The sequence below is a fragment of the Bos taurus genome, chromosome 19, assembly GCF_002263795.3.
Source record: "Bos taurus isolate L1 Dominette 01449 registration number 42190680 breed Hereford chromosome 19, ARS-UCD2.0, whole genome shotgun sequence".
In the NCBI taxonomy this organism is placed as follows: domain Eukaryota; kingdom Metazoa; phylum Chordata; class Mammalia; order Artiodactyla; family Bovidae; genus Bos; species Bos taurus.
In genome coordinates, this window is record NC_037346.1 from 55,058,375 (window position 1) to 55,083,988 (window position 25,614).

The 25,614-nt window shown below is 51.7% G+C and overlaps 1 protein-coding gene and 1 long non-coding RNA gene across 2 annotated transcripts in view; one reads left to right on the plus strand and one right to left on the minus strand.

Annotated features, from left to right (window-relative positions):
• Positions 1-3,824: 3,824 nt before the first annotated feature.
• LOC132343117 (uncharacterized) lies at positions 3,825-7,023 on the minus strand. The gene is made up of 2 exons (XR_009491803.1): positions 6,938-7,023; positions 3,825-4,061 (listed from the first exon to the last, which is right to left on the minus strand). It is a non-coding gene; the product is annotated as an uncharacterized lncRNA (long non-coding RNA).
• An 86-nt stretch (positions 7,024-7,109) lies between these two features.
• Positions 7,110-25,614, plus strand: part of MXRA7 (matrix remodeling associated 7) — a 31,581-nt gene continuing 13,076 nt past the window's right edge. Inside the window, exons 1-2 of the mRNA XM_002696202.7 lie at positions 7,110-7,416; positions 24,220-24,283. Coding sequence (XP_002696248.1) covers positions 7,126-7,416; positions 24,220-24,283 — 355 coding nt within the window. The 5' untranslated portion in view covers positions 7,110-7,125. The remainder of the gene's footprint in view (positions 7,417-24,219; positions 24,284-25,614) is intronic.

The window sequence follows — 25,614 nt, forward strand, 5'->3', positions numbered from 1 at the left end:
ATATCTTGGAAATTTTTTTCCCTGGAGAACACCAGAATCTCCTCTCATTGCTCTTCTTGCTGTGACCTTGGGAGAAAAGACTGATTCTGCTGGCGGGTGGTGGCTGCCCTCAGTGGGGAAATGATGGTTCGTTATCACAGTAAAGGGCGAAACGCTGAGAAGTTGTCCCCAAGCTTCTGAAGGGTCTGAGGCGTGGCCTCCTGCTTTTTCTCCCAGTTTGCCACTGCATGGAGCACTTGCAGATTTTTAAATAAAATCTTATTATCATGTCTCCAGCGGGGTTTTGTTTTTGTGTTAAACCTGAGGGAGGGAATTCCCTGGTGGGCCAGTGCTTAGGACTCTGAGCTTTCACTGCCAAGGCTCTGGGTTCAGTCCCTAAACTTGGGGAACTTAGATCCCACGAGCCTAAACAGACTAAATTATTAAACAACAACAAAAAAAACGGAATTGGATCTAAATAAGTTAAAACTTGAGGTAAAATCAACAAGCTAACCTTTTTGCAAGTGGCTACCCCAGCGCTGCACACATGCCCGGCTCCCGGGAGGCCTGTCTGCGTCCCGGGCCTTTAAACCCCAGAGCCCTGTTGTCCACGTGCTGCTAGCCCAAGCGTCACTGGGGCGGCATTAAGAGGGATGGTTTCTGGGCAGACAGTGAAATCCTGAGGCTCTTGCGACTCTGTCTGAAGTCCCTGCCCGCTGCAGCTGATGCCCCTGTTATGTTCTTTGTGTCTCCAAGCAGCCTGGCACTTGCTTAAATGTGACAGAAGTGGAGGACCCACATTCCTTTCTGTCATCTCTTCCGCATTCTCTGGGGTCTGGTTGGAATCCCGTGGGGGCTATTCGGGTGTCCTAATCAGATGAATCGACCAGATTGGATCATGCATTTCTGAGCCCTAGTTGTCCTTTCCAGCCTCAGATTTCTCTTCTTGCCTTGTTTCCATTGTTGTAGACTTATATCTGCCCCTGGGGTATGGTTTTGTATTTGTACTCTATAAGGAAAGTCTTTAGAGAAGGCCCTGCCGTTATTTCAGCCTGGGGCCCTGGGGGTTCTGCTTGTAACCTTTCATTCCCCTTTGCAGCAGCCGTGCTGTCTACCTGCTGATCACAGGCGGTTGTACTTTCCTTGACAGGATTAGGGACACTTGTGGAGGCCGTGCTCACCCCTAAGCTGAAGCTCTCCCTGAGGTGGCTCCTGTGGCAGCTGTTGGCAGCCACTCACCTCAGTCTTCCTGTCTTCTGCTCCTACCTTCTCCTTTGTCTTCTTTGAATTTGGATAATCCTCTCTGGCCCAAGCTCATGCCTCCGGTCAAATGCTGTTTTTTCTCTGCTAACCGAGACTAGATTGTCAAGAAGTTAAAAAAAATTCAGCATGCTCAGCGAAGCACTGAAGGCCGCTGTGACATCAGGTGAGAAGGTTCTGTGCTTCTTTAAAACCTCGCCGGTCGACCACCTGCAAGCCTGGAGGGCTGTGGTCCTTTGAACGCCTTGTCGCCTTGCTGGAGTTGGTGAGGGGCTCCCACCATCCGCATGTGGCCGGCTGCACGCAAGCAAGAGACGCCAAGAGTGGTGAGTGGACTCTGAGTCCTATGTGAACCAGTTATGTAAACGAAGGACCACGAGAGCGCCGCCTCCCTGTGTGCCGCCATCCGTCCAGAAATGCAGTTGGCAGCAGAAGCCCGGCCGGGGGCCAGCGCCACTCACCCACTGCCCAGTGCGTGGGTGAGCATTCATCACCTTTACTCTGGTCAGAGAGGCTGTGAGATTCCAAGGATATTTTCCTGTGATGTGTTTTGTGGGGGAAGGACGACCCATCGGGCTTGTTGGGTTTATGATCAGAGCAGGAAAGGTGTTCAACGTGTTGTCATCACAGAACTAAAGTTATAAACAGGACCAGGTTCTTACAAATTTGTCCCCATCTTTCCCACCACGTACGTGACCCCTGAGTCAGAAGTTTCTCGCTCTCTCAAAGGCTTCATAATTAACAGCCTCATATTTTGGACCTGGAGACATTAGGTGGGTGATCCTGTTAGCAGCCAGGAATAAATGCAGAGGTGGTGCATCTGGTCTTTGGGATCTGTTTAGGTTTCTAAATAACTCTGGTTTAAATACTTAGAGGTTGACCAGCAGGTTCCATCTCTTGCCCTCTCGATTTACCTGCTTGCCTTCATCTGTCTCCAAATTCAACTAAAGTGTTATAAAAATAAGAGGGGGCTGTCGAGGACGCATCCAGTGAATTTCCAGGTTGGACTGCGGGAGGGAAGGGCACCAGCAGGTGAAGGCGGAGGAGCCTCACCAGCGCCAGCAGGCGCAGAGGAGTGGGCCATCAACTGGAGTCGTACTGTTGGCTCTCAGAATCCTCCCTTAAGTGGGTGTGATCAGGGAATCCTGTTTACTTGTCTACAGACCAGTCATCCCTTCCTAACTCCCTGGGATGGTCATGTGGCTTTACTCTAGAAGGCTGGTCCCCTATTTTGTCTTTGCCCAATTTTTTGCATTCTAAAAGGCCAACCAAAACTCGTGTGGATTGGATGGAACTTCTGCCCATTTCCTAGTATCAGTCTACCTACTATCAGTCTACCCGTCCCCCCCGCCCCCCACCCCCCCCCCCCCCCACGCCTCCAACACACACACACACACCCGCTCTGGCTCCAGGGCATGTCTGTGCCTGTGAGTGTTCAGTCACTGAGTGGTGTCTAACGCTGTGACCCTATGGACTGGAGCCCTCCAGGCTCCTCTGTCTGTGGGATTTCCCAGGCGAGAATACTGGAGTGGGGTACCATTCCCTGCTCCAGGGGATCTTCCCAACCCAGGGATTGAACCCAAGTTTTCTGCATTGCAGGCAGATTCTTTACCACTGAACCACCAGGGAAGCCCAGGAAGTGTCTCTAGGTGTGAGGAATCCAGACCCCGAAGGGATCATCCAGAGATTGCATTCATACTTGAATGGCGTTCCTCCTCCTCTTTAAAAAACTTTTCTTGACATCTTCAAAGTGCTTTTCTTTTCCCCAGTGTTGCTACTGGGCTATCACACTCCCTTTCCTCTCCAATCCATACCAACTGCTTCTCCCTCAGCTTCAGCGTAAAGGATCAAACCACCGGACAGGCCGCCTGCCGCCAGGGGGCGTGGTGGGCATGGTGAAGTAGAAGTTCCGCTGGAGAGACTAGCCACCCAGTTTTACTTACCCAGATGCCAAAGGTAATTCCTGTTTGATCAACAACATCCAGAAATAAGAGATCCAGCCTGTGTGACAGGCCCGCAGTCCCCTGTCCTGAAAGTGCCTGGGTGGCACAGGTTACACCACTTGGCTCCCACCACCCCATGAAGGACTATGGGACCCTCTTTCATTGTCTTAGCCGGGTGAGATTCAGCAGCTGCCTTTTATTGTCACTGAGCCAGGCAAACATACCGCTGTGGACGAAAAGTAGGGCTGAGGTGAGGAAAGAAAGCAGTGGAGTGTGGCCAGGTGGTCACTGTGAGGCAGGAAGTGGGGTCCAAGGGCCCATCTGTTCTAAAGTCAACCCTTCTACCCACCTTGCATGAGCTGCTCCTGTGAGTGGTGCCAAGGACAGTAAGGAGAAAGATACAACATTAAACTATTTTTAGAGATTATTCTCTGAGATGACAGCTGATGTTAAAACCAATAGCAGGGGGATGGGGGTGGGGACTTCCCTGGTGGCCCAGTGGCTATGACACTGCACTCCCAATGCAGGGAGCCCGGGTTCAATCCCTGGTCAGGGTACTAGATCCCCACATACCGCCACTAAAGATCGTGTTTACCCCAAGAAGATCGAAGATCCCGCATGCTGTAACTGAAACTCAGTGCAGCCAAATAAATAAATGTTAAAAAACCAACAAGCTGGGTCCTAGAAGAAAGGATCTAGACTAATAACTACTGAAGACGAGGATCGGGGTGGGTGAGACCAGAGTCAGGGACCCAGGACATCTGGGTCTGTGGAGACGAGGGAGGTCACGAAAGGCTTTACCATCAGCCCGAGGTGGCCAGTGTCGCACAATGGTAGGTGCCTCTGAGGTTCGTAGTGCCGTGATGTTGAAGGTGACACCTGTGAGGGGAGAGCCACCAAAAACAGGAACATCGTTCACATTTTGCTCAACTTGTAGATCCCCATTTGTTCATTATTAAAACGTTCAACAAACGTTGGCGCTCCAGGCTCTATTCTAGGTGTTGGAGACACCACAGGGACAACAAACCCAGATCCCTGACCCCCTAGATCTTCACAGACTGTGAGGGTGCTGTTCATAAGGGCTACGGACGGGTCAGGGCAGGGAGAACCATACACGTCCATCTCCATGATCAGAAAAGCAAGTCTAGCCCTTACTAAGTACAAGTTAATGAGATTTTCATAGAGGAACATAATTATAATTTTAGCTGTATTTTTAACTGAGGACACAGCTTCTTTGTAAATCAGCTAAAGGTATTTAAGGAGCAGCACAAAAATTGCTGGTACAAGTGCTTTACAAATTTATTAGAGGTTCTGCCTCTGTATACTTTAAGATGCTAGATAGGAGTTGGAGTGGAACAGGGATTCTGCGGTAAATGTAAAAAGTACTGTTTAGGAAGTAGGCATTTAAACACGCGACCGTAGATTTCTTGAATTGTATGTAGCGTTTCCACAAATAAGTGTTTTGTCACGTGTATTGGGTCCTGCTGATGGTTCCACGTGGAGTCTGGTTTCTCCTCACTCCTGCCTCCCTAGCTTCTGTCATGATGATACATCAAAACTGCAGGAGCCCTCCCAGGATGGCTTTTAACTTTGTCTCATCTGTAGTTCAAGTTCAGAAACTTGGAACACCTCACACCCATCCTTTGTTCTCCTGAGAGCAGGAGAACTGACCTCGCCTGCTCTCGCCATGGAGACTGGACACTACAGAGGAACTGGGACCATCTGCCGAGTACCTGGTGCCTCCTCAGTCATTTAAGTCAAGTGCGCTGAGCGCCTGCTGGTTCTGCTGTAGTTTTTCCTGTGGGGACTGTCACCAAATGCCTGGGAGTGCTGGGGGACAGCCGCCACTGGTTTGGCATTTTTAACTTGGACTGCGATGAAACTTGTTCATCGTTTTAAATAAAGCAACTTGATTTGGGTTTGGGTTTTTTGCATTGTCTTGTCCTTGTTTTCATTCTTATTCATCTGAAAGTCAACAGAGTGTACTGAGTTTGTCTGCACAAAGGGACCTCTTAAAAATACACTTGACCCTTGAACAACTCAGGGTTTAGGGGTACAATCCTCCCTATGCACAGTGGAAAATTCAAGATAAGCTGAGAGCCAGCCCTCCGTATCCAAGTTTCACAGTTCTGCAGCCAGCCTCGGATTGCATAGTACTGCAGTTCCTGTTTAATGGAAAAATGTCCGCATGTAAGTGGAACCATGCACTTCAAATGCATGTTGTTCAAGAGTCAACTGTACACTTTAAGACAGGGGAGACAGGTAACAAAAATAAGACCCAAACACTTTGGGTGAAAGTCCCCCACTGGTCAAAAGCTAGTAGCCAGGAGAAAAACCTCATTCCACATTTCAGAGTAGTGGGCATTTTTATCAACCTCCGCTAAAATTCCCTTTGTGTGTCCCCCTAACATTATGTGATATTGCAGGATTAAGCTCACCCTGCTGTTGGCATCTTGTTTGTCGTAACTAGAGCTCAAGAGGAAGCTTGAGAGTGTTCTTGCATCTTCCTTTTAAAAAGAGGCACTGGCTGGGACAGGTGATGGTGGGTTGGACCTGGTGGTCCAGTGGCTGAGGGCCTGGGTTCCATCCCTGGTGGGGGAAATAGGCCTCACATGCTGCAACTAGGAGTCTCCATGCCACAACTGAAGAACCTGCAGCCAAGATTCAGCGTGCTGCAACCAAGACCCAGCACAGCCGAATGAATAAAAGTAAAATATATTTTTTAATTAAAAAAGAAGCACTCCTTCCAGGATCTTACATCGGCTATCAACTCAGTTCAGTTCAGTCGCTTAGTCGTGTCCGACTCTTTGCGACCCCATGAGTCGCAGCACGCCAGGCCCCCCTGTCCAGGATTTTACATCAGCTATCAACTCAGACACTGCTTTTCCCAAAAAAGAATGCATCCTAAGCAAAAACCCAGGGCCTGGTTTTTCAATATCAGTCCTGTGTTTGGCACGGCACCTTACAAATGGTCCACTGCTGTTTTTTTTTTTAAATAACTAGGGCAGGGTTTGGGAGTGGTAGGGGAAAAAGGTTTTCTGTTACATTTATCTCCAATCTACACTGTTCAGGGTCTGGAGAAGCAAAAACAGTAGACGTCTTTTCTTTCATTCCACCCTCTCCTACATTACAGAATTATTCAAAGAAGAAAGACTGTAGAGAAAATTGAATTTGACCTTGAAGTCCGTCTTTGGGGGCAGCTTCCACTCCCTGAGGCCTGTGTGGAGGCCTGCTGGGTCCAGACCAGAATGGGGCATGCACGGGCCAGCATCTGGAAATGTCCTCTGTGAGAATGAATGTATCAAGGCAACCCCAAAGAGAAAAAGCGCTGGCGATGGGTCTAGAAAGCGACTGAAAGTAAGCAGAGCTGGTGTTCCGTTTTCATTGTCCTACAGCCTTTACCTTGCCCTCAGCATTCCCTGGCTGTGCTTAGTCACTCAGTCGTGTCCGACTCTTTGCGACCCCATGGGCTGTAACCTGCCAGACTCCTCTGTCCATGGGATTCTCCAGGCAAGAATACGGGAGTGGGTTGCCATACCCTTCTCCAGGGGATCCTCCCGACCCAGGGATCGAACCCAGGTCTTCCGCATTGCGGGCAGATTCTTTACCGTCTGAGCCACCAGGGAAGCCCTAGCAATTCCAAAATGCTCAAAGATTACTTGTGAAGGGCTAAAATGATGCCAAAAGGACCCCGGAGTGGTGGGTATTTCACCCTAGTTTTAAAAAGAAGCCTAAGCCTAAAGTGTCGGGCCTACCTGGGTCTCAAGAGCGCTTCCCAAAGGGCTCTTGTCCCCAGCATCTTGAGTCACCGGGGGCTCGGGGAGGTCGGAGGCGGGCCGGGGGCGTGGCGCGGCGGGGACTCCGCCCCGGGGCGGGGCGCGGGCGGGGCGAGGCGGGCTCCCTCGGGGTCCCCGCGGGCGGGCACTCGGGTGGCCGCGGCGCGATGGAGGCGCCGGCCGAGCTGCTGGCCGCACTGCCCGCGCTGGCCACTGCGCTGGCCCTGCTGCTCGCCTGGCTGCTGGTGAGGCGCGGGGCGGCCGCGAGCCCGGACCCCCCGGAGCCCGCGCCCCCAGAGCCCGCGCCTCCGGCTGAGGCCAGCGTGAAGCCCGCGCCGCCCGGACCCTGCGCCGCGGAGCCGGCGGCCGCGCCCGAGGGGCCGCTGGAGCCCGCGCCGCCGGACGAGCCCGAGGCGGCGCCGGCGGAGGCGGAGGAGCAGGCCGCCGAGGAGAGGCAGGTACGGACCCGCCCTCCCGGGCGCCCCTTCCCACCCCGGGGCCCGGTTCCCCCCGCGATTCGGCGCCCCCTGGCGCCCCTGGCCGAGCCGAGAACCGGGCCCCCAGCCTCGGGCTAGGTTGCCCCAAGAAGGGCAGAGCCCTCGATCTGCAGGAAGGGAAGGTCCAGGCGTGCAGACTCTCAGCTCTCCCTCGAAGTGTGGCAGAGCCTCGGAGTTGTGGGTTGTCGCCAGGCTGGCTTTCCTCTGCTTGGCCTCTCCTCCCCTGGCACGGGTCACACCCACCCCCCTCCCACACACACACACACACACACACACCCCCTCACCCTCCAGCCCACGGGATTTCAAATGCACGTGTATGTGGCTTGTTTCCAGGGCTTCAAGGATGGCGGTTGTCCTGATAGTAATATGATAAAATAGAATACTTAAAGAAGGAAAACTGCGTTTTCTTTTTAGGCCAATTTGGAATTTGGATTCCTGAGTCATTTATGTGTGAAACCCATTGGGTGGGGCTGAAAGAAAAGTACTGGACCATTGCAGTCCTTTTTGTTGTCCTTTTCAAACTGCATGGTGCTCTGCACACCTCACCTGGAGCTGCAGATAAGCCTGGCCAGTGTGCGGTGTGCAGGATAAAGCCTTCCTGCAGTGCAGCTGAGCACTCCCCAGGCCCACCCTCCTGCTTCTGCTGTCCTGCAGCTCTGTCCTGACCCCTCAGTCTTGCTTCAGAATAGCCAGAGAGGTAGTCCTTAGTAGAACTAAGAGCTTCAGGATCTTAGTTCCCCAACCAGGGATCGAACCTGGGCCCCCAGCAGTGGAAGCACACACAGAGTCCTAACCACTGAACCACCAGGGAATTCCCCGATGCACCTCTTGACATTAGAAATCTACTTGCTAGCCGCACATTCCCAGGATTTCAGCGCCCTTGGACCCTTGGGGCCAGCGCCAAGGGCCCAGAGCCTGATCAGAACGCCTTGTTCTGACTCCCGGGCTCCTTTCCTTGTGAGGGAGGCTGGCCGGGACGGTGGAAACCATGAGCGAGCGGTTTTTGGTGCGTTGTCAGCGTGCCTGCAGTGCCCACTCTGAATTTTGCTGGACACAATGGTTTATACTGGAGAGAACCCTTTGACGGGAGGAGGAGGCAGCAAGGCTGGGTGGAGGCATGCTGATAATTGTTCCAGAACCCCTGCGAGCAGGTGCTTTGCTTGACAAGAGGGTGACTAATTGTGTCATTAGAGTGTATTCTAACCGGCTTGAGCAGGGCTGCTGTATTCTTCCCAAGGAGCACCGAGGCCCTGCTGTTCTTGCTGCCCCAACCTGTGGTGTTGGCAGGTAGGGTTTGGACACGTGCTGATGTGTTAGCTTTGCTCCTGTGTTTAGGATTCTCTTGGGAACAGGAGATGCGTAGGGGCTATTCTCAGGCTGCCACTTGCTCTCAATCGGCCATGTTCCTACAGTGAACACATTGACCCCTTTTCATCCAGAGGCAGGTTCTGGACTGAAGTTTAAAATGTCCTTTACGGACTTCCCTGGCAGTCCAGGGGTTAAGACTCCACATTTCCGCTGCAGGAGCCTGGATTCAATCTCTGGTTGGGGAGCCAAGATCCCGCATGCCAGGCAGTGCACTCGTGCGGTGCAGCCAAAAATTAATTAATGAAAAATTTAAAAAGTCCTTTAGTAGTGCTCAGTCATCTCCTGATCTTCCAGATTACAGTGCTTCTGAAAGAAGTTTCTGCAAGGCCTCTAGGCTGTCAGCAATATATCTAGGTAACGGGTTTTGTGGTGGCTTAAAAAGCAGCCGTTTCTGCCTCTCCCTGGGAGAAAGTGAGCCCTGTGAGGGTGAGTAGAGGTTTGAAGGACGAGGCGCCTTATGGAAGCTCACGTGTTGGGCACAAACTCGGAGCTGAACCTGATGCACTGCCCGAGCAGATGACCATGAGAGCTGAGGCTTGTGTGTCCGTCCTTCGTCTCCACGTCCTGACCTGACATGATCCAGGCAACAGGAGAATTAAATCTGTTTTCCTCCCTTGGAGGTCTTGCCCTTCCCTTTTGGGTTCAGCTCTCCAGCCTCTTCTGAGCTATCAAGCCCCTGTGACTCCGACTGTGCATAAGGCCGGGGGCCAGGTGCTGGGGACACATATCAGCTGTTCCTGACTCCTCTGCCTTGCTGCCTGTGGGATTACCCTGGAAGAAGCTGTGCTAAGAAACTGTCCGGAAATGGACTTGGGCATTTTCAAGGGCGGGTCCCAGGGACTTCCCTGGTGGAGCAGTAGCTGGGACTCCGAGCTCCCAATGCGGGGGCCTGGGTTCGATCCCTGGTCAGGGAACTAGATCCCACATGCTGCAACTAGGAGTTCAAATGCTGCAACTAAGACCCAGTGCAGCCAAATAAATAAATATTAGGGGAGAAACGGAGAAGGCAATGGCAACCCACTTCAGTACTCTTGCCTGGAAAATCCCATGGGCGGAGGAGCCTGGTAGGCTGCAGTCTATGGGGTTGCTAAGAGTCGGACACAACTAAGTGACTTCACTTTCACGCATTGGAGAAGGAAATGGCAACCCACTCCAGCGTTCTTGCCTGGAGAATCCCAGGGACGGGGGAGCCGGGTGGGCTGCCGTCTATGGGGTCGCACAGAGTCGGACACGACTGAAGCGACTTAGCAGCAGCAGCAGGGGAGAAAAAGAGCAGGTCCCAGTACTTTCTTCTGATGACCGTGCTGCCCCGTCTTGGAGAGCAAGCCAGAAGGCCCGCTGGGAAAAGTAACTCACGTCTGGGTTTGGGGCTGCCGTCAGCCAGCCTCGGGTCTGTCTGTCACTAAGGGAACAGCAGCAGTGGGAGAGCAGGAGGGCCCAGCCCCAGCCTGGCAGAGCAGCACTTAACTCACCTCTCCCCTCCCCCTGCTTTTTCCATTAACCAAGCCCCTTCTAATCCAATCATCTTCCTTCCTGGCGAGGCCTGGGAGGCCCCGGGGCAGCTGCTGCCCAGGCTCACAAAGCTGATTATTGAGAAGCATCCAGAGCCCAGGGAAGCCGCCTTCCGCTGTGCCTGTGGGTCATGGGGAAGCGACCCCAAGATGCAGGAGAATCGAGTCGCATGAAGGCCCTGGATGGGCTGGGAGGCTGAGCAACCGCTGAGGGAAAGGGGGTTAGATCAGGCAGGCCAGGGAGGCTGAGCGGAGAGCAGTGTCGTATTATTAAACTGCCTGTCATTTCTCTGAGGAATTAGTGTGGAAGTGGGCAGGGATGGAGGCGGGCATGCCCACCGTCACAAAGAATTATGGGGAATGATGTCAAGAACAAAAGCTGGTCCCTTGTAAGGCCAGGAAGCAGTGCTTTCCGGCGCTGAGGTCATTTAGTCGCTTCAGTCGTGTCCGACTCTTTGCGACTCCATGAACAGTAGCCCACCAGGCTTCTCTGTCCATTGGATCTTCCAGGCAAGAATACTGGAGTGGGTTGCCATTTCTTTCTCTAGGGGATCTTCCTGTCCCAGGGATCAAACCCGTGTCTCCTGCATTGGCAGGCAGATTCTTCAGCACTGAGCCACCTGGGAAGCTCACAAGGTACAGGTTAAGATTTAGGATTTGCAGACCTCTCACCTAACGGAGACGTGGATTCCAGCAGGGCTGTATCATAGGATGCCAAACAGTGGTCATGGACAGAGGATCAAAGTCACTCAGTAGTAGAGGGGTCGAATCGCTCTCTCTGAGCCAGGACTCAGGCATCCTGGTGCTCAGGCCCTCAATCTGCTCAGAAATGGAGAAGGGACTTCCTTAAGGCTGCTGGGTAATGCAGCAGGCAGGGAGACGCTTAGAGATTAAAGGAGACTAAAGAGACAGGAAAGACAAATGAAATACCTGGTCCTTGATTGGATTCTGGATGGGGTGGGAAGCTATAAAGAATATTTTAGAGATAACTGGATCAAGTTTCAAATGAATGATTTATTAGATCATTTTGTTGTATCAATGCTCACTTTCTTGAGCGTGATGCCGGCATTGTGATTATATAGAAAAATGTCCTTGTTCTTAGGAAGATGCATGCTGAAACATCTAGGGATAACATGTCATGATTCAGATAGTTACACACCCACACACACATACACACACACACGTCATGGGTGTGTATGGAGAGAGAGTACAGAGATGGAAAAATGTTAACAGTTGGTGAATCTAAGTGGAAGGGTATAGGAGAGTTCATTGTATTATTCTTCTCTGTAGGTTTGGGACTTTCCAACATCCAGTGCTGGGAAAGAAGGAACCTGATGGGGAATTTCTCAGGAAAGGGCTTGGTGTTTCAGGCACTCTGAGGGTGCCGATTTGATTGAGCTGCACAGCCTCCTCTGTCTGCCCTCACCATGCAGCTGGGCCCCTGTTAGCCTTTCTGACGGACATTATCTTGCTGTTGGGCCCATCTTAATACCAGCCTTGTCACCACAGGTCTGTCCCCCAGGGAGCTGCAGAGCCCCTAGCCTTCTCAGAATGACCGAGAAGGTAAATCCCATCCCCCATCATCTGTCCTGACCTTTGTTAATTTTTTTTTCTTTGTTGTATTTTCTTTTCTTTTTCTCTTTTGTGTCCTGAGCTTTGTGATGTCAATGTAGCCCCACTTTCTGTTCTCCTAACAGAAGTCCATTTAGTGGGTGGCCAAACAGGTATCTGGCAGTTGTTCATACCACTTTGAGTCTTGTCCTTTGGGCCTCTCAGGCTCCTATAACACAGAGTACTACTATAGATTGGACTTCACTGGCAGTCCATTGGCTAAGAATCCATGTTTCCACCATAGGTGGTACAGGTTTTATCCCTAGTCAGGGAACTAAAATCCCGAATGCCCTGTGGAGTGGCCAAAAAAAAAAAAAATCATTAAACAACAGACATTTATTTCTGCCAGTTCTGAAGTTTGAGGAGTCCAAGACAAAGGTACCAGCAGATTCGGTTCCAGATGAGAACCCACTTCCTAGCTAGCTGACTGCTGTGTCCTCACACAGCACAGAGAACACTCACTCAGGCGTCTTCCTCTTCTACTAAGGGCCTAATCTCATCATGGGGCCCCAAGGTCATGACCCCATTAAACCTAATTGCCTCTCGAAGGCCCCACCTCCAAGTGGGGGTTCAGAACTGGGGTTCATATGCTGAACCCCCAGTTCAGCATATGAATTCTGGGGGACACAAAAACAGTCTGCGATGGATCTAGTGGTTTTCTGGGGGTGGAGGGACAGAAATAATCCAAATGTTAGCAAATTGGTGGAAGTAAGTAAGGGAAAAAAGCTGAACACAAAACTGGAATAATGGGACTTCCTGGTGGTCCAGTGGCTAAGACTCCACATTCCCAATGCAAGGGGCCCAGGTTCCATCCTTGGTCAGGGAACTAGATCCCCCATGCACAACGAATATCAAAGATCCAGCATGCCACACGCAACTAAGACCTGGCACAGCCAAATAAATAAACATAAATATTAAAAATTAAAAAAAAGATCATGGGAATAGTCTCTGCACAATAATTACAACAATGTACATCAACAGAGGATGAGATGGTTGGATGGCATCACCGACTCAATGGACATGAGTTTGAGTAAAGTCCGGGAGTTGGTGATGGACAGAGAAGCCTGGGGTGCTGCAGTCCATGGGGTCAAAAAGAGTCCGACATGACAGAGCGACTGAACTGAACATCAACAAAACAAGATGACGCAGAAGGCTGAAAGCAGAGTTCAACATTTAGTCTTGTAAAAGGGTATGTTTTGTAAAGTTCTTTGAAAGTGAAAGTTGCTCAGTCCCATGGAACTCTTTACGACCTCACAGACTGCAGCCTGCCAGACTCCTCTGTCCATGGGATTTTCTAGGCAAGAATACTGGAATGGGTAGCAATTCCCTTCTCCAGGGGATCCTCCCGACCCAGGGATCAAACCCAGCTCTCCCACATTGCAGGTGGGTTCTTTACTGTCTGAGCCACCAGGGGAGCCCAAAGTTCTTTAAGCCCATAATTTAATTTTTTTCATATGAGAAAGAAATTGGGGCTTTCCTAACAGCTAAATTTTGTTCTTTCTTTCAGCGATAGAGTTTTGTTTGCATGTGAAAAATGTAGCTGTCAGTTAAAATTTTTCTGCTTAATGGGAAAAGTAAATTCCTAAAGAACATACCTTAAGGAAAAAAAAAAAAAGTGCCTGGCTTCAAAGAGTTAGAAATAAAACATTGAGCGTGCTCACTTTTAGACAGTTTCTCTTCTGTAGCCCTTTCCTTCCCAGACTACAACGTGGAAGGGCTGAGACCAACTTAGACCTCCGGTGGACATTTTTTCTGAGAAATGCCAAGTCCCTAGTGGCCAGAGCATTTCTGGAACAACCTGAGTCTGACCACGCTCGGTTTTGCCCTTGTTGAGGATAGATAAATGGAACAGGAGTCCGGAAACCTCCTCCTATCAGGCCCTGATGCACAGAGCCACTGGCTGCCCTTCTGATACCTCGCTGCTTGGTCCGAACCAAAAAGGAAGGCTGGGATGCTGATAGCAATCATTCCTCTCTCGCCAGGGAGGTGGGCGCATGGGTCCCTTTCTGCTGGCTGCAGTGAATGGCTAAAGAATAGCCAATGAGATTGAAGGCCTGAAGGAAATCGAAATGCAAGAATTCAGGGAACTTGCTTATCTAGTATTTTTGCCTCTGAATAGCCCTGGAGACTTGGGGAAGCCATTTAACTTTGGGTATGAGTTTTCCCATCTACAAAACGGAGGGGTTGAGCTAAAAGGAGGTCTGCAGCCCGGGACTGTTTGCTTTCTAGCCATCAGCTCTTGTTTCATGACCTGGGTAGCAAGCGTGTGTGTGCGTGTGCACGTGTGCTTATTTGGCAGTGTCGAGTCTTAGTTCTGGCGCTCAGAGTCTTAGTTGGTCACGTGGGATCTTTCGCTGGTCACATGGGATCTTTGGTTGCGGCACGTGGACTCTCTAGTTGTGGCACTTGGGCTTACTTACTCTGCTGCATGTGGGATCTTAGTTCCCCGACCAAGGATCGAACCCAAGTTCCCTGGCATTGCAAGGCAGATTCTTAACCGCTGGACCACCAGGGTTGTCCCTGTTTAATCCTCGAAGACGTTGCTAACCATCTGGCCGACACAGCCCTGAGCCTGGCCTCAGCAAGGGCCTAATTCTGTGACCTCGGCATTAACGCTTTCCCGGCCAAGTTCTTACTTGCTGAACACTCAGAGTCTGTGATCAATCTCAGGACAAGAAAATACCTCTGGCCCAGTGGCCTCCTATGAAAATCAGTAAGCCTACTCTAGGGTCAGACAGTCCTTTATCTTTATTCCTCATGATCTAAAACTGGTTTCCCTTCCTTGGGTAGAGATCTTAAATGCTGGCCATCTGTGTTCTGTTATTATCCTTGGAGTTAGTCATGCTCAAAATTCTTCAGCCTGGCTTTCCCCAACACAATGATCTCATTTCTTCTGACCCTCTCGGATTTGGTCAGTATGATTTAGTCAGACTGATTTGATCAGTCCCTTGGTTTTCCTCCGTGTCCTTGACCTTCTCTGTTAATCCTGAAATGTAGAGACAAGAATTCAACCTAATTCTCACTGATTGAGGGTCTGGTAGATGCCTGATTGCTACCTCAGGGGTTTTTTTGTGTGTTTTTTTTTTTTTTTTAAATGAAGCTTTTGATGTCCTCTAAATCCTATTTGTAGGAACAGTGCCAAAACCCGTTAATCTGATAGGATTGAATCTGGCAGGCTGATGTCTGAGCCAGACAGAGTGGCTTAGGGTTAGGGTTTGGGGCTTGTGAATGTGCCCTCAATTGGGATCTGAGATCAGAGTCCAGGATGGTCCTTTTAGTCTGGACGTTTGACCACACCATCCTGAGGCCTGACTCCTGGTGCCCTGGGGCGATGTGCAAGTTCTCAATCTCGCTCTGCTCTCCCCCGACCCCTGCCCCTTGAGTCCAAGGATTACCTGGTGCTTTCCTTTTGCTGGAAAATCTCATGCTCATTATATCAAGTGGAGGACTCACATCTGGGCCCGGGCCACCCCTGCCGCCTCCCAGAACACATTGACCAACACGGGCCTCCCGGTCAATAACTGCTGATGCAGGACTTCCCTGGTGGTCCAGTGGTTCAGAATTCACCTTCCACTGCACGGGGGGCTTGTGTTTTATCCCTGGTCAGGGAACTAAGACCCCACATGTGCCACAGGCAACTAGGGAACCCATGTGTATGTGTGTATGTGTGTGAATCACTCAGTCATGTCTGACTCTTTGAGACCCTATGGACTGTAGCCCTCCAGGCTCCTCTGTCCGTGGAAACTTCCAGACAAGAATACTGGAGTGGGTTCCCATTTCCTTCTCCGGGGAATCTTCCCAACCCAGGGATCGAACCCAAGTCTCTTGTGTCTCCTGCATTGGCAGGCAGGTTCTTTACCACTGTGCCCCCCCACACACACACCATGGCAAAGACCCAGTGCAGTCAAAAATTAAAGTTAATTAATTAATTTAAAAATAGCTGAGGATGTCAAAATATATACACCCAGCCCAGCACCATCCCAGCGGCCTCTTGGACATCCCCCTTGTCCTCTCTAATGAGCACCGCAGGTAGCAAATCCGTTCTCCTGCGTAAAGCCCCTTAGTGGCTGATAGAATAAACCTCACCCTCTTACCCGGGCCCCTGAGGCCCAGCAGGACCCCACCTCAGACTTTTCTTCAGCCACCCGCCTCTGCTCAGCCCACACGCTAGGGCTGGCGGACCCTCCCCGACCTAGATCCTCACGGTTGCTCCTCCTCCCCCCGTATCAAGTCTCTATGTCCTTGACCACCTTGGCGGATATGCATTCCCCCAACACGGCTACCATCTGGGCTGACTTCCTTCTCAGCGCTCAGCCCAGGCTGAGGTCATCTTTTGTTTCAGCCTATGCTGTCGGCCACGGCGGGATGTCAGTGCGTGAGAACAGGGTCCTTGCCTGCCATGTCCAGAGCCACATCCCCAGCTCCTAAACAGACTTGGCAGACACTGGCACCCCCAAAGTACCTGCTGATTGAATAAGCTGCAATAATAACAAAAAGACAAGAAAACTCTGTCAGTTCCTGCTGACAGGCAGGCTCTGCCTCCCCGCAGAACCGCCCTGGGCAGCAGGAGTCTACTTCTCTATGTGCCCAGGGTCTTGCGTGTCGCCTGCCTGCAGAGCATCCCTAAAGTCATGTATTATGCTCCAAAGAGGCAGACGGCTCTGTAAGCTGGTGATCCCCCCGATGTAAGACGAGTTCAAACACAGACTGGATAACTGGCAATTCATCAAAGGTTTGATCAATGGCCGTTTTCTATTGGGTAGAAGCCACATTAAATCAGGGGCCTCCTAACATTTTTGAAAAAGAGTTATTCGTTTATTTTTGGCTATGCCAGGTCTTCCTTGCTGCACGCGGGCTTTCTCTTAGTTGTGGCGAGTGGGGGCTTCTCTCCGTTGCGTGCGCAGGCCTCTCTTGCTACGGAGCACAGGCCCTCGAGCTGGAGGGCTTCGGTAGTTGCGGCTCGTGGGCTTTGGAGCTTGGGCTCATTAGTTGTGATGCATGACAGGCTTAGTTGCGCCATGGCTTGTGGGATCTTCCTGGACCAGGGGTCAAACCCTTGTCCCCTGCATTGGTAGGGGGATTCTTAACCACTAGACCACCAGGGAAGCCTACCTTCTAAGACATTTTAAAAGCCTCAATACCTTTTACCCTCCTCAGTCTTATACAGACGGAAGTCCAGTGCGTGGAGGAAAAGTGGAACTGCTCTGGGTGGTGGTGGGGGTGGTCTCAGCCCCTTTGCTCCTCCCTCTCCCCTCGCAGTGGTCCCTGCAGCAGTTCCACATGGCTCCAGGGCTCAGCCGACCGAGGGTAGGATAACTGAGCTCAAGATCGTCCAAGTTGGATCCAGTGATCTCAGAAGACCCTGTTCAGGGGAAGGAGGAGGGCTCAGGGGTGAACAGCCAAGGACAGATCCGTACCTGAGGCTGTGGTCCCAAGGATGACCCTGCGTTCCAGCCCACGCTCTCCCCACCAGCCATGCATGGCGGGTGGGAGGGGACAGCACTTCCCAGGAAGCTCTTAGACACTGACCTCACTGAGTCTGGAAGCCAGAGAGCTTCAAAAGCCAGGGGATTCTTGGATTGAACGTGGCAACCACCATTATGGGGCTTTGAGAAGGAAACACATGATAAAGTTATCATTTTAAGATATCCTCAGAAGAGATGATGGCAGGAGAGTGGAGTACCTGTGGTGCCCATGAAGGTACTGGGTGATTGAGGCAGGAGTGGGGAGAAGGAAGAGGAGGATCCTAGATGGCTTTCCAAGGCAGGGAGAACGGGTTCAATCCCTAGTTAGGGAACTAAGATCCCACCTGCCACGTGTCATGGCCCCATAAAAAGGAAACGGCAGGTTGGCATTTACATTCCCAGGCCATGATGAAGAATCAAGATGCTGTGACTGCAGGGAAAATTAGGCAGGTTGAGAAGGACCAGTCTGAAGCATGGGATTTAAGTTCCTTGTCACAGGGGATGAGCCTTTTCTAGCTGCACGTGTGGAGCTGGCCTGAGTGGCCTCAGCTTGGAGCTCTCATCTGGAGGCAGGGGTGGCAGAGTTGTTTTGATGGTGCAGGCAAAGAGCAGCCTGGCCGTGACCTCTGCCAGCCCATCCTCCCCAGCCAGCACCCGCCCATCACCAACGCCCCGGGCACTGGCGCCGGCTCTGCTGCTGTCTCGGCTCACCCCACAGCCGACGCTCCCCTCTGAGTGCCGAAGATGAGCAGCCTGACTGCCTGATGAAATCCTCCTGGAAGGACTGCCAGCAATGTCGAATCCGCTTGAGCCGGGAGGCAGCCCCTGAGTCTTGCCTGTTCTCGGGGCCTCTCTCAGAAACCTTCTCTGGAGACCAGGCGGTTGATTGGCCTGTCCCAGACTGCGGCCCAGGGCAAGGGATGCTGTGGGCCCCTGAGAGCTTCCTGTTATCTCAGTCTTTGCCTCCACAGGGGAGCTGGGCCTCCTCGATGACTGCCTGGTGGAGCCCTGGTCCTCCAGGTTTAAAATCAGTCTGGATTAACTGGGAGGGGGGTGGAGACGGGGGTGTTGGTGCAGCTCAGGTGGGTGGTCTCAGGGTCCAACAGACCCTGTTTGCAGGACCCCAGGGCAGACTCACCTCCTTAGGCAGAAAGAGAGTCAGACAGACAAAAAGACATCTGTCTCTGTAGGCACCTCTCCCTATCTCTGCTCCACCTCTCCCTATCTCTGCTCCATTTGAGCCTGTGTATCAGCCAGGGCAGCCATAAATGGCAATGAGCTGTCTGCAGCGTGTGCCTCTGGCTCCTAGGGGCTCCAAGAAGCCTTCTTCCAAGCCCCTCTGTGTCCTACAGCCTCCTACCCGTCCCCTCTGCCACCCCTCCCCTCTTGGCCTCTCGGGGACCCTTGTCTTGGGCTTTTGGCCTTGGTGAGGCTGTCAGGAGGCTGTCCCTCCACCTGCCTTCACTGGTGGAAGAGCTGAATTAGAAAATTAACCCAGGGAGTTCTCTGGTGGCCCAGTGGTTAAGACTGTATGCTCCCAATGCATGGGGCATGGGTTCAATCCCTGGTTCGGGAACTAGATATATAAGCTTTGATATTTGGTCACCTGATGCGAACAGCTGACTCATTGGAAAAGTCCCTGATGCTGGGAAGGATTGAGGGCAGAAAGAGAAGAGGATGAGATGGCTGGATGGCATCATGCATCAGGCTGGATGCCCTGGACGTGAACTTGGGCAAATTCTAGGAGATGGTGAGGGACAGGGAGGCCTGGCATGCTGCAGTCCATGGACATGGAGTCACAAAGAGTCTCTCTCTCTATATATATGTATATAAAGTAGCGGAGGAGGCAATGGCATCCCACTCCAGTACTCTTGCCTGGAGAATCCCAGGGACGGGGGAGCCTGGTGGGCTGACGTCTCTGGGGTCGCACAGAGTCAGACACCACTGAAGTGACTTAGCAGCAGCAGCCTCAGCAGCATATAAACTAGTCTCTAAGACGCTGGTCAGTGAGCTGACTGGGGTGTGGTCTCGGCCTCGGGCCTGCTGTGGGGGACCAGCATGATGAACCCCTGCACTCAGTCCCTCCTGCCTCCTGTCTTGCCAGCGCATCCCCACGTACTGCTCCCAACTTCAGCTCTTATCTTCTTTCTCCCCATTTTTAAATTCCCGGTGGCTCCTCAGTACCTTGTCCCATGTGAGTTCTCTGATCCAGGCCCTGCTTTCCTGGCCTCCCACACCCTCCCTGCGGTCACACCAGACGCCAAGGAGTCACTGAAAAAGCTGTGATGTTCCAGGCCTGGCCAGCTCTTCTCAGACCCAGCTCAGGATTCTCGTCCCTCCTGAGGCCTCGCCTGCACCACTCGGGCTCAGCTGAGCTCTCCTCCTTAGCCCCACCCAGGGATCGAACCTGGGCCCAGAAGTGAGCGTGCTGAGTCCCAACCATTGGACCACCAGGGAATTCCCAGTAAAGTCCTTACTGAGACAAAGGCTTCGACGTTTTGCACACGGTCTCACTTTATTCTTTTCCTTCGTGGTTGTGCACACAGCTCGCCATCTTGAAGCGCAGAGCACTGGACTGAGGCTAAGAGCTCCCACCTCCAGAAGGGCTTCCATGGTTGTCTCAGTCACTCTGTTTCTGAAACCTGCCCCTCTTGTTGTCGGTATCAGCACATTTGGTTTTTTGGGTTTGCTCTGTTTGTTTGGGGTTATTTTTTGGCCCCAGGGCATGGCTTGCAGGGTCTTAAGTTTTCCAGCCAGAGACTGAACCCGTGCCCTCCACAGTGAAAGCGCTGAGTTCTAACCACTGGACCGCCCGGGAGGTCCCCAGCACTTTTGTCTTACTGCCGGGTGCACACTTTTAATAAACTAAGGGCAAAATGCAACGAATGATATTTTTTTTAACTTTTTTTTTTTTTTTAATAATGGAAGCCGAATATTCTGTTATCTAAAAGCCCAGTAAGTAACCACCTCCCTGGAGCAGCCCCCACTCCCCATCCCCTGCTGCTGAGCAGCTGGTATGTCAAACAGGCAACAGCCTCCTGGCAGAACTTGAGATGTTCTGGGCTTGCAGAGAGGGATGTGAGTGGACAGTGACAGTGGTCAGGACTCTGGATGTTGGTGACAGAAACTCAGCTTAGGTGAGCTTTCGTGGAACCAGGATTTGAGTCGCTCACGTACCGGGGAGGCTGGGGTAGAATGACCTCGGGGCAAATCACAGCCAGGGACTCTCCACCCGGTGACCCTGGGTCACCCCCAGCTCCCAAGCTCTCAGCTCTGGGACCAGAGGTTCTTTGTGCCCAAGCAGAAATCGGGCCCATGGTTCATATCCGCCTGTCAAATCCATCACAGGGCATGGCGGGGGTGGGGTGGTCTGACTGCCTGTCTGGCAGTTCCCACCAGGACCACAGGCTTCAAGGAACACCTTTTGAAAGAAGGGGGTTTCTGTGCAGGCAGAAAAGAGTAAATGGCCGATTCAGCAGTGTTTCCAAACGTCAAGTCTCACCATAAGAAATCTATTTAAATTGCACCCACGTTTATAAAGTCACAGAAGCTTTTTAAAAAGGTATCTACCTCTACCACACATACACACACACCAGTATTTGTCTTTAATTCTGGGATACAGGGTGCCCCCAAAGTCTTGTGCAGTTTTAAGTCTTAATAACTTAAGAAGTGTAAATGCTACAAACCTACAAAACACATCGGTTGAGTATTTACTTATTTAAATTCCTTTTATACTTAGTTTCCTGACATTTGAATGCTGTGTTTTTCATTTTAAGTCTTTGTAAGTGCCAGAATCCAGACAGACAGGGCAGCTAGAGGAGTCTCCTCTGGGCATCTCAGACACCGGGTCGACCTCCCTTGAGGTCACGTCCAAACTGTCACGTGTGCATCAAATCCCATAAGATCACGGGGCTGAAATCACAAAGGCAATCCTATTAGTCACTGACCATCCGCCCATGAATATTTTTTCAAAGTCTAGAAACCAACTAGAGCCACTGGACGGTGGTATTATGTGAGTCTGGATAAGAAACGTCAACATATTTTAAATGTAAATAACCTTTCAAATGTCATTTTGGGAGATGTTTGGAGCATTTGTGCTCCTAACGTTATTAAATCTTAAAACCACACTGAGACATTGACTGCACATTTTTAAAATACTAGTAGCAACCTCTAAGTTGCTTTCATGACCCACCAATGGGTTACAGCCAGTTTTTTTTTTTAGATTTTTTTTTTTTTGACATGGGCTATTTTTAACGCCTTTATTGAATGTGTTACAGTATTGCTTCTGTTGTTTATGTTCTGGCTTTTTGGTGGTGGGGCATGTGGGATCTTAGGTCCCCAACCAGGGATCAAACCCGCACTCCCTGCGTTGGAGGATGAAGTCTTAACCACTGAACTGCCAGGGAAGTCCAGTTTTGAAAAGCACCACACTTCAAAAGTCAAGAGCAGAATTCAAATGTAAACTGGCCTTTCCCCAAGGGAGTGTTGGCAGATCAAATGACGCTGCCTCCCTTTGGACTAAAGAAGTCTGCATCAGTTCTTGAATTTCCCCTCTTGCATGGCAATTATCTGGGTTTATATCTTTCCTACTGGATGGTGAGTTCCTTCACAAAGGGAGTGTGCTCGCTTTTTTGTTGTTTTTCCTTTAACCTTCGTGTCCCTCACACACAATAGGAGAATTGGTCTCCTCTCTAGTCTTGATATTAGGCTTATTTCTGGGCTACAGCTCTGATTAGATTCATCTGTTTTTTTTCTTTTTCCCTTCTTTCTTTTCTTAAAGGAAAATATATGTAAAATAGCCTCAGGCTCACTGTTCAGCGATCCCTGTGTAGCATTTTAAAAGTGCAGTTCATGTGTATTATTAGAAAATCCAAATTATACTGAAATGGGTAAGATGGAAGGAAAGGCCGCCCCCACCAGCTCCTCTCTCCAAAGGCAGTCGCGGTTAATGGCATCTTGGACGTGCTTCTAGAAAACATTTTCTCCACATTTATGAGTGTGTGTGTGTGTGTGTGAGTCGCTCAGTTGTGCCTGACTCTTTGCAACCTCATGGACTGCACCCAGCCAGGCTCCTCTGTCCATGGAATTTTCCAGGCAAGAATACTGGAGTGAGTTGCCATTTCCTTCTCCAGAGGATCTTTCTGACCCAGGGATCGAACCCATGTCTCCTGCTTGGCAGCTGGATTCTTTACCACTGAGCCACCTGGGAAGCCCCAGGTGGTGCTGAGCTGCATGTAAACTGCTAAGTGGAGAAGAACCAGCTCCCGCCTCCCACGCTGCTCCTCCTGGAGGCATCTTGTGGGGTCCCTCAAAAGAGAGTTACAAGAGACCCAAGGGAAACCTTTTGGGTTTGCCACTTACAACTTGCTTTTTTTTTTTTTTAATATTAATTATTTTGGCTGTATCAGGTCTTAGTTGCAGCATGTGGGATCTTTTAGTCAGGGGATGTGGGGTCTAGTTCCCTGACCAGGCATCGAACCCGCTTCCCCAGAGTATGGGGTCTTAGCCACTGGACCAGGAGGGGAGTGCCATGACTTGCTATTGGGCTTGTGCAAACTTTGTCTCCCAGCTTAGCTTGCTCTGATTTGGCCGGGAGCCTGCCTGCGCATTTTGCAGAGGCTGCAGACCGCTGGACCCGGGGGCTCAGAGCCTGAAGGCCTGGGTCTGGCTTGTCAGCTGTGCTGCCCCGTCCCCTGTGGGGCAGCCGTTCACGTCTGCGCTCCCCTCTCCTCCTCCTTCCTGCTCTGCCCTGTCTGCCGCTGGGCTTCCTCGGTCTCCTCCCCGCGCCCTTCAGTCCCTCAGCTCCCCCACCACCTCCCTCTCATCCTCCAACATTCCTGCAAGTTGAAGTCACCCCTTCCTCTCCACCAAGGCCATCCCGGGACATTCCTTCCAGCCTGCTGTTTATTTTGTCCGTGCATCCATGGGAGAGAACTGGGCTGAGGGAGGTGGAGTTCCAATTTTGGGAAAATGCGATCTGAAACGGTCAGGGACTGAGAAGAGGTTGGAGGAAGCAGAGATGGAGACTGTGAGCACAAACACGGCTGCTCTGTGATGGTTGGCCCGGCCCGGACTCCAGAGACCCCACCAGCTTTCCTCTCTTGCCTTTTGGGTTTTGTTTGGGGTTTTTTTGGCTGCACTGTGTCTTTGTTGCGACGCGTGGGCTTTCTCTAGTTGTGGCACACGGGGCTTCTCTCTAGTTTTGGCACACCGGCTCCAGGGCGTACACGCTTAGTTGCTCTGCAGCATGTGGGATCTTAGTTCCCGGACCAGGGATCGAACCAGCATCCCCTGCGCTGGAACATGGATGCTTAACCACTGGACCACCAGGGAAGTCCCACGTGCCCTTTGTTCTGCTCACTGTAGTGGGAGGTGGGGGTCACCCAGTCCACTTGTCAAAGTGGCACCCACCACTTGACCTACCTGGAAAAGGCAAAGGAGCCACAGTGTCAAGGTGAAAACATGGCTCCTTGGCCTAGAGTCTCCCCGCCGTCACCTCGGACAACCGGCACTCACACTGACGTTCCTGTTTCTACCTGCTGTTGACCGTGGCCCCTTCTCAGGAAGGACCTCCCAACCACGCTCAAAGGACAGTGCGGGTGCTGTGCGTGATCAAGCTGTCCCTGGGCGGCCCCTGCCTCTCCCCAAGACGCCCCATGTCCCCGAGGTCCACTTCCAGTCCACAAGCACATCTCTCCCAACAGCAGATCCAGGGGTCAGGTCACTTTAACCGAGGGGTCAAACACCGAATGACGGTATCGAAGAGTAAACCGGGTGCCTGGGCACTGACCCTTCTCCTTGTCTTGCAGGAAGCGGAGCAGGAGCTGGACGGTGAGGAGGGTTCACCGCAGGCAGGGCCTGAGGAGGAAGACGGTGAGTGGGACCCGGTCTCCAGGTTGCACAGTGCTGCCCCCGGAGGCCGGCATTATCGCCTCTGGCTGACACTGAGGTCGGAGCCTGCTCCTCTCTGATCCCACCTTCGCACCCATCTCCCTGCTCACCTGCTTTGCTCCTTTGGCCATCGCTTTTCTATCTATACCATATGCGTGCCTGTATGCTGAATTGCTTCAGTCGTGTCTGACTCTTTGTGACCCTATGGACTATATAGCCCACCAGGCTTCTCTGTCTATGGGATTCTCCAGGCAAGAATACTGGAGTGGGTTGCCATGCCCTCCTCCAGGGGATCTTCCTGACCCAGGGATCAAACCCGAGTCTCTTATGTCTCCTGCATTGGCAGGTGGGTTCTTTACCATTAGCACCACCTGGGAAGCCCATCTATACAATATGAGTTGTCTGTAAATACAGACGGCCCATCACTGACCTTCTATTTCCTGCGGTGCCTAACGCCCTTCTCACCCCGACTTTGTGCATTTCATGTTTCTCTCAAATACCTCGGACCTATTTCACAGAGACTAAAGCCACTTTCAGGGCCACCTCTTGGGTTCTGCAGGTTAAGGTTCCCTGGAGACGAAATGTCTGATTTCCAAGCAGCTCTAGCTGACCAACCAGACCTGTGTGGCCCTCAGATCCTAGGTAGCCGGTGGGAGAAACAGGGAGTGACCGGGAGCCTTGAGGAAATGGACCAGTTCAGACTTAACTGGGTGGAAAGCAGTGTGTTTGCTCTGGGCACCCACGGGGACCAGCGCCCCAGACAGATGGGACCCAACACAGGGTGGGGCCTCTGCTGGATCTGTCATGTTTTATTTCTTTATTAAAAAAAAAAAAGGAAGAAGAAGAAGCTGAAGCAAAAATAGCAAAATGTCAGCATTGGTCAAATCTATATGGCATGTACACCGAGGACTTATTACTCGCTGTACTTTTGTGTACGTTTGAAATATTCAGGCTTTTTTAAAAGGGGGGATTGTTGCTGTGATTTTTAAGTCAACAGCTGGCAGGGGCCCCGGAAAGAGAGGGCTGCAGGAATGCAGTAACCGGGGCTGGTGGTGTGGGCCAGGCGGCCAGCGTTGGGCTGGGACTGGGGGAGGGTGTATCTGAGGAGGCTTCCCCCACCAGGAGGCTTCCCCCACCAGGAGGCCCTGCAGGAAAGGGCCTTGGGTTTCTATCCAGACAGCTTTAGAGGAAGGGGGTGGGGCAGAAGGCTGAGGTGGGGGGGGTATCAGCCCCTTGCTAGGGGCTCCCTTTCTGCTGCTGCTGGTTCTTTCAGATCGTCTGCAGGAACCACGGCCCTGAGGCCTGTCTCTGCC